Here is a 7,647-nt window from a genome sequence, read left to right as displayed (position 1 = left end):
GGGCCGGGGCCGGGGCCGGGCGGGCGCGGCGCCTCTCCTGACGGCGGCCTGTGTCCGCAGGAGATCCGGAAGGAGGTGCAGGCGCTGGAGCAGACGGCCCGGGAGATCCTCACGCTGCTGCAGGGCGTGCACCAGGGAGCCGGCTTCCAGCACAGTGAGTCCCGCACGGCCGCCCTCAGGTCTAACAGGACCTGTGGGGCCGTTGTGTCTGTATCTCCTTCCTCACCTCTTCACCCCACCCCCCAAAAAGCTGTGATGCTCTGGGGAGTGTTCAGGGTGTTGCGGGAGATGGGGACTGGTTTGTATGAGACTGACTCTCTGTGTGTGTGTGTGTGTATAAAGTCTGCTTAATGTTCCAAAATATACAGGGAATTTTCAAAGACTGATAGAGCAGGAGCTGTCCCTGATGTACGTTTGAGTGAAAACTGGAATTGTTCTCCTATTTTTGAGGTTGTAGCTAGCCTGGTTCCTTGCTTTCAATTAAAAGCTACTTTTTCAAGTCAATTAATATCTCCTGAGAAGCAGCAGCCCTTCTGACTTTCCTGGAAACTTTTAAGAGAATTTGGGAAGGGGAGGAATCTGGCAGGCCACCCTCTGAAGGTAAATAGAAGCATTAGCTCACGGGCTGCTGTTTTGTTCACGTGCAGAGCTGGCGGGTTGTTACGAGCCCGATGACGTTCACCAGCACGCTCCTGCTGGAGCTGGAGGCTTGGGATTTCTCTGGTCTCCGAGAGGGTACGTGTTTAGCAACGTGCGACACCTGAGGTTTGACCTCTGCTGGCAAGTGCAACTCCCACCTACTTAGGAAATCTGGCAGTGCTAAAAATTAGTGCTAATTGGCTAATTTATGAAGCATATACTCATTTTTCTAAGCTGAGTAAACCCGTGGATATTGTGATGGTTGTTTTGCGTGGGTATCAACTTCAGGGGTTGCTTTCCAGCATTTATTAGTAGAGAGCTGTGTGTGGCTCAGTGTATTTTCACTTGACTTTTAATTCCAGGAGAGAGCTGGTTCTGGCACTTGCAGAGTTTGAGAAGAGATTTGGAATAGTTAAAGTAAAAAAAAAAAAAAAAAAACCAAAACCAACAACAAAAAAAACCCACCCAAAACCCTCAGCTTATAATTCTTGTAATATCAAAGATAGTGAATGCATGCTTAATAGGTTAGGATTTAACTCATGATAATAGACCTGTCAGTTTATCATCAGTTACGAGCATAATAAAGTCAATAAACATTTAGATTAATAAAGGTTTACAGCAGAATAATATAATGCCAGTTAACAGAAGGATTGTTGAGGGGATAAATAGCACTTGTCAGATGTCCCATATTTAGACTACAGTTTCATTGGATAATGGTTGTAGTTCTGCAGTGTAGTGCGCTTAAATGGCTGTTGGCTTATTACAGCATCTTGTTGGTTGAGTCAGTACCACGTTTTTACTAAGAAACTAGAGTGATTCTTCCTGAGTAGATTAAAAAGGGTTAAATGATGATTCTTGTAACTATGAAAGAGAGGATTGTCCATTGCAACAGAGTTCTGGCTAGACTTCATACCATCAAGATTTTTTAGCTTTATATTTATTTATTTATTCCAAGCTGTAAGAAAAACTATTAATAAACTATATTGAACTATAAAAATATTAAATGATAAACTAGATAAACTAATAACGAATTAATAAAAAAGCAAAAATACTATTAATTACTACAAGTTCACAGGTGAAGGAGTTACTAATGATGCTTGGTGACTGCAGCTGTATTGCTGTGGGTGGTTTAAGCTGGTGCTGCTGCCAACAGAAGCTGTGTTGCTTATTGTGCCTCCTCCCTTGTGCCAGCCTAAGTGGGAGACAACTGTCTCCCGCAGCCTGCTGGTTGATCCTTCGTAATTATTCTTGCATCAGCAATTGAGGTAGAGTGATGAAAACTCAAGGAGACAACAGAGAGCCAGTAAAAACAGGGAAAGGATTTGCACCAGGCTGAGGAATCCATCCTGCCAAAGAGAAGGGTAAGGGGTAGCGTGAGCTCTGTTAATCGAACTTCGGGATAGTTGGAAGTTTCCTGTACCAGTCAGTGGTATTTAAAATGTTATCTTGCACAATGCCTTTCGTCTGTTCTCCGGGGACTTAAAATACCTCTTGGCTAAACCTGTTTTCATTGAGTTTTTCATCTGACCTCTTTTACTGTGGGGCAGCCACCTACTCACAGACAGCAGCCGTTTCACAGTGCCGGCTTCTCTGTGGTCTCTCTCTGCACCGAGCACGAGGCTGTGTTTAGCTGTGGGGTAAGCACTTTCAGTCATAGCCTTTGTTCAGCTGTGGGGAAGGGAAGGAAAACCAGCAGAGCCTCAGGCCGTCAGCCTCCAGAACAGGGCTAGAGGATCTCTCTCTCAGCTTCCTCTGCTCCCTGTCCAAAATGGAGTTTGAGAACTACTCAGAAAGCTGTTCAGGGCAGCGTGCGCTGCAGCCTGCTGTTAGCTGACATGAGTCTGAGTGACAGGCAGGGTCTTCAGAGGCTGAAAGTCAACTTAGTGTGTCTTTGCCCTTGAAGCACGTCGTGTTAAGTTTAGCAAAACATCAGTGGTGACATCCAAGGATGCACGAGGATAGTTTGAAGTTGGGAGGTTATGCGTGTATCATTGGGCACTGAAACTTTACAGTAAAGATGGTTTATTTTTGTCACAGGTTCCTCTGGCAGAAGCCAAAATGCAAATTTATTCCTTACTCTGTCCCCAACTGCCACATGATGGCTTACACGACCAAGGCGGACACCATAGTTTGAGGGTGGTGTTCAAAGGGCAGCTGTCAGTGAGCTTCACATGTTTCCTTCATTCTGGCTGCCACACGGAGCACCTTCACCTTCTGCTTCCTGAAGCTTTTATTTTTAAGTGCTCTTTTGGTTTTTTACATGGAATTGATGTTTTAATAATTGAAAAAAGTTTTTAAACACATTGAGTGACTCCTAGTAGGGCTTGTTTGATAAAAATCATTCATCACAGCTTTCAGATTTGGCTTCTATGGATCTTGTTTAAATATTGTTAGCTTCTACACATCAAGATGCAGGAGAGCCTGTCAGGTTGATCTTCTGCCTGCCTTGGGTCGTGGCCGGGATTTCTGAGAAGGCTGCAGTTAAGAAGTACTGGTTTCATTAGTTCTGTCGGGCCGTGGTACTGCGGGTGCAGTGTGGCTGTAACTCGTATCAATAAATGGGAGGTGGCAGCGGGTGGTGCGTAAACAGGAGACCATTTCTCTGCAGAGGTGTAACATACATTAGACAGGCTGAAACCCAGTTTCTTCAAATACATCACTTGAAAGCAGGAAATGCAGTTTCCTGAAGGGATGTTGCACTTCATCTAACTTAACTCTGATTGATAAGAAAAAAAATTGTAAGATTTTAAAATGGAGAAAGAAAAGTTGCCTTTCCTTTGATTGTACGAGTCGTTTGGTGGCACTGCTTGGTGTGTGTGCTTTCTTTGGGGCCAGCTGCTGTGTGCAGTGCTGTTCTGTTGCTTGTGATCTGGTTGTTGCTTTTTCTTCTAAACAAGTGCATTAGGGCACTCTCCAGAACATCTTGTTTCTCTCTATAACACCTGTGCAGCCCAACCGGCCGCCCCTTTCTCTTGCTCCATCCACACAGCTAAAACTAAAAATGTCCCGTTACCGGCTCATGCCTGATCTCTGGTGCGTCCTTCCTCCTGCAGTGCCACCCGTAGCCCTGCCACTCCGGAGTGCTGCTGCGTGGGTGGGCTTGTAGCATGGGGCTTTAACCGTGTCACTGCTCTTGCTGACTTCCTCCCTTGCCCCCCATATCAGATGCCATAGTCTCAGCTTTTCTACATTTACAGTCCCTTGAAGGAAATTGTCCCTCTACTACCTCAGATGAGGTCTGTTCGCCCTTTTTCAGCCTTCCTCCATCTCTACTTGTCGTCTCTCCTTCAGCATTGCTTTGGCACCCTGCTCAGCATGTCACCAGGCTCCGTTGCTTGTAGGTTTGTTCCATAGACAAGAGTCAATGTGGTGTTTATGTTCCTCCGTTCCTGCCTCCGTCCGTTTGTATCCCCTGTAGCCTCTTGGTCTGTAGGCTGTGTGACCTTTCCAGTGTTTTCTTCTGTCAGTGCTCATTACAGAATGGGTTCTTCATCCATGACATAAGTTTTATAGCAACAGTAATTAGTCATGATTAGCAGTGATTCTTAAATAACATTGGGGCATCTTGGCTCAAGTTCAAAACTAAGGAAGGACTAGAGCAGATTAGACAGCCCAGAGCTCAGGAGTATTTCTCCTCTACCTGTGTGACTCATGGTGCGACAATGAGTATTTCTTAGATTGATTCTGAATGTCAGTAGACTCTTGGTCAACAAAGGAGCATAAATAGCGCTGTCTAGACTAGAAAACTCTCTGTTTACAAAACCCTGTTCTCTGTCAAGTACTGAATGTTGCGCTGTTTCTTTTTCAGTACCAAAGAAATGTCAGAAGGCTCGTGAGCACTTTGGTACAGTGAGAACACAGCTGGAATCCCTGAAGACCAAGTTTCCCGCTGATCAGTATTACAGGTGTGCAGGATCACACGCAGCCAGACATGGATATGGAAATTCCCTGGGCGTGTTTGGCATCATTACTTTGGAAGAATGATTTAAAGGTTTATGGGCCCAATGCTTCTTTCTGTTTGAAAAGTAGATTATGGTAGAGAACTGTCAGGGTTTTATCAGCATAGATAAAAAATGCTTTTGCTCAAACACTCTATTTATAACTTTTCACTAAAAAATATCCAGTATTTAATTCTTTTTCTAGAAGCTTTTTTAAAAAAGAAAAAGGAAAGTGTAAGAAATTGATGTTCTATTGGAGCTACCCTGGTTTCTGGGAGCAGAGCGTTTGCTGCTCCATTAATTTCAGTTAAGTTAGGTTTGGGGCATTTCTGAAAACAGAGCCCTAAATCTGTCATGAAATGGCTGTTTGATACTGCAGGTACCAAATGAAGTTGTCACCTTTGTGTTTTGTTGCTGCCAGAAGGGGACAGTGTCTAGCAAGAACATTTCAAAGAACAAGAATCTTGTCAGCTCAAATCTTGTCATCTGAGGGAAGATGGGAGGGAAAGCCCTGGTTGTCTTGTGGGCACGACAACCTGAAAAACTCCGTGAACAGAGTAGGTGTGTGAGAGGTGTGAGCAAATGCTAGCGTCCGGCGTAGTGTCCTGGGGGTGAAGTTCTGGAGTGCCAAGGAGATGTCTTGAAGCTGGTGTCGTTTTGATAAGCCAAAAATATTGCAAAGTGCTATGTGTAAAGGTGGAAAACATAATGTATACATAACATAAGCTTGTTGCCTAACTCTCCAGTAATAGATGTTATTTTTTTATACCTTGACTTTGTGTTTTCTTCAACAGATTTCATGAGCACTGGAGGTTTGTGCTTCAGCGGTTGGTGTTTCTGGCAGCATTTGTAGTCTACTTGGAGTCAGAAATGTTAGTGACCCGAGAAGCTGTTGCAGAAATACTTGGGAGTAAGTTAATGTTGTAACTGAAGAGAAAAAGCTTGTGATGTTTTCAGACGTTGTAGCTTTCAGAGGTACAGGGAAACAGCAGAACTTCATTTCTTCCCAAGAAAGAGGTTCCAAAATTTATCTGGTATTTGATTTCATTATATAAACAACAAATTCTTTTAGAAGGTGGAAATCAGCAAACCTAATGTGAACAAAAGTATTTATTCATTAATAAGTTCTTCATCAATGCAGATAATTCATTCAAATTTCATAAATCTACTAAAAGAATAATACAAAGATGCGAGCTTATTTTTCCTCACTTTTTGCTTGTGGTGTTTAAAAGTGTGGAAAACAGATTAAATTCTTATGCTGTAAGAGAATTGTGTCCTCCCAGAGCAAAGGATTCAAAAAAAAAAATCAGGGAAATATTTTTCTAAAAAACGACTACAGATCCCTCTCCTGTATATGGATGTAAATTCAGTTATTCTGTTGGATCAATTATAACCTGTCCAGTTATAATAATAATAACCCAAGTATTGCACTCCAGTTGAGGATGTACGAGATGCTAAATCAAAACACTGAGAAGAGGCAGTAATTACATCATATACAGGAAAAGACTGGCGTTTATTTTTTAATAATATTTCATAAATTTGATATTTCAAATTAGCTCCAGTAAACAAATGCAATTTCAACTCGCAGGTTTTGCTCATGTTCAGTACCACCTGATTACCACTCTGTTTTTCATCTTAGTTGAAGCTGATCGAGAGCGGGGCTTTCACCTGGACATTGAAGACTATCTTTCTGGTGTATTAACTCTCGCCAGTGAGCTGGTAAGGAAGATATTCATGCATATATTTGGATTGAAACTGACCTAAAAAGAAAAAAAAAAGGAAAGTAATGTGTTTTCTAACTTTCCCAAGTTGTTCCTGGAAGTTATGATATACACAACACCTTGATCTGAACTTGTAGTAAGCTGCCTCTCTGTATGCCAGAGTTGTTCCTCACTGATATTTTAAGATTTAAACTAGTTGCTTGATTGAAAATCCAGGATTACGGTCAACAAGAAGGTAGATCTAAGTATAAATAATCTGACTGCCTGGGCCAAAACTGCTTCACGTGGTAAAGTAACTGATGGGAATAGTGACGTGATTTGGGTGGGTTCCTCTGCTGGTGTTCTCCTGTGTGTCTTCCCCTCATAGGCCAGACTGGCAGTGAACAGCGTCACGGCTGGTGACTATTCTCGCCCTCTCCGCATCTCAACTTTTATCAACGAGCTGGATTCCGGCTTCCGTCTCCTCAACCTGAAGAATGACTCCCTGAGGAAACGTTATGATGGCCTGAAATACGATGTCAAGAAAATTGAGGAAGTGGTTTACGACTTGTCGATCAGAGGACTCAATAAGGAGGCAACAGTTGGTGCGGGTGGAGAGAAATGAAGGATGCTCATTTTAACAGCATCATTGATTACCTCAGATGGTTGCCAATTTAGGAAGCATGCTAGCGAAGCCTTCCTACAGTAGTTTAGAAGAACTGCAGCTGAAAGCTGCTCTCTATTTTCTTACAAAAGGTGTAGTACGGGTGTTAGATCTTGAAATGTTTTGTAAAATCATGTCTAGATTAGGGCAGGAGGCTCTCTGTTTCCAGTGGAATTCCTCTGTCAAAACACACGGTGCCGTTCTGTGCACAGCAGCAATAGTAGTCAGTAACTCCCATGAGCCGAAGTCCTCATTAGTTCTGTGGTGTTGCTTCACTGCTCTGGCAGCGATGTGCTTCAGCTGTCTCTGCTCACACGCCTTTAAAGACGTGTGCGCAGCACGCAGCTCAGCACAAATACGTGTGATGTTTTAAAAAACACAGTGTGTAAATATCTATACTTTCTTTTTAAGACACTGATTTTTTTTTTTTTTGCCTTTTTGTTTGTTAAATTTTCACCTATGTCAGTAAGTTGAACAGATTTGCAAAACTGTTTATTAACCAGATCCTTTTAAATGGCTTTAGTTAATGTGTCCCCCTTAGTTGAGAAATTAGTGAAAATATTCCTGAGAACTTCTCCATTGGAACTGGCGTATTGCACCCGGCCACATATCTTTACCTCTCTCTCTTCTCGTTTCTTCCTTTCCTCCAAGATTTCTATTACCAGGGAGAGTGAGGTTTTCTCAAACATCTGCTTTCATGGGCTGG

The 7,647-nt window shown here is 42.8% G+C and overlaps 1 protein-coding gene across 1 annotated transcript; it reads left to right on the top strand.

Annotated features, from left to right (window-relative positions):
* The first annotated feature begins 19 nt into the window (after positions 1 to 19).
* Positions 20 to 7,261, top strand: TSN (translin). Its single transcript, XM_009585331.1, has 5 exons — positions 20 to 154; positions 4,448 to 4,544; positions 5,372 to 5,487; positions 6,217 to 6,296; positions 6,666 to 7,261. The coding sequence occupies exons 3-5, from the start codon at positions 5,448 to 5,450 to the stop codon at positions 6,900 to 6,902; spliced, it is 357 nt and encodes a 118-aa protein (XP_009583626.1). The 5' UTR covers positions 20 to 154; positions 4,448 to 4,544; positions 5,372 to 5,447; the 3' UTR covers positions 6,903 to 7,261.
* Positions 7,262 to 7,647: the final 386 nt, after the last annotated feature.

This window comes from Fulmarus glacialis, unplaced genomic scaffold, assembly GCF_000690835.1.
Source record: "Fulmarus glacialis isolate BGI_N327 unplaced genomic scaffold, ASM69083v1 scaffold47119, whole genome shotgun sequence".
Lineage (NCBI taxonomy): Eukaryota > Metazoa > Chordata > Aves > Procellariiformes > Procellariidae > Fulmarus > Fulmarus glacialis.
This window is presented reverse-complemented; position numbering and strand designations above follow the sequence as displayed.

Coding starts and splice junctions, on each gene's coding strand:
- TSN (XM_009585331.1), top strand. CDS start 5,448: ATGTTAGTGACCCGAGAAGCTGTTGCAGAAATACTTGGGA. Junction 5,488..6,216: donor TGTTGCAGAAATACTTGGGA/GTAAGTTAATGT, acceptor TTTTCATCTTAG/TTGAAGCTGATCGAGAGCGG. Junction 6,297..6,665: donor TAACTCTCGCCAGTGAGCTG/GTAAGGAAGATA, acceptor TTCCCCTCATAG/GCCAGACTGGCAGTGAACAG.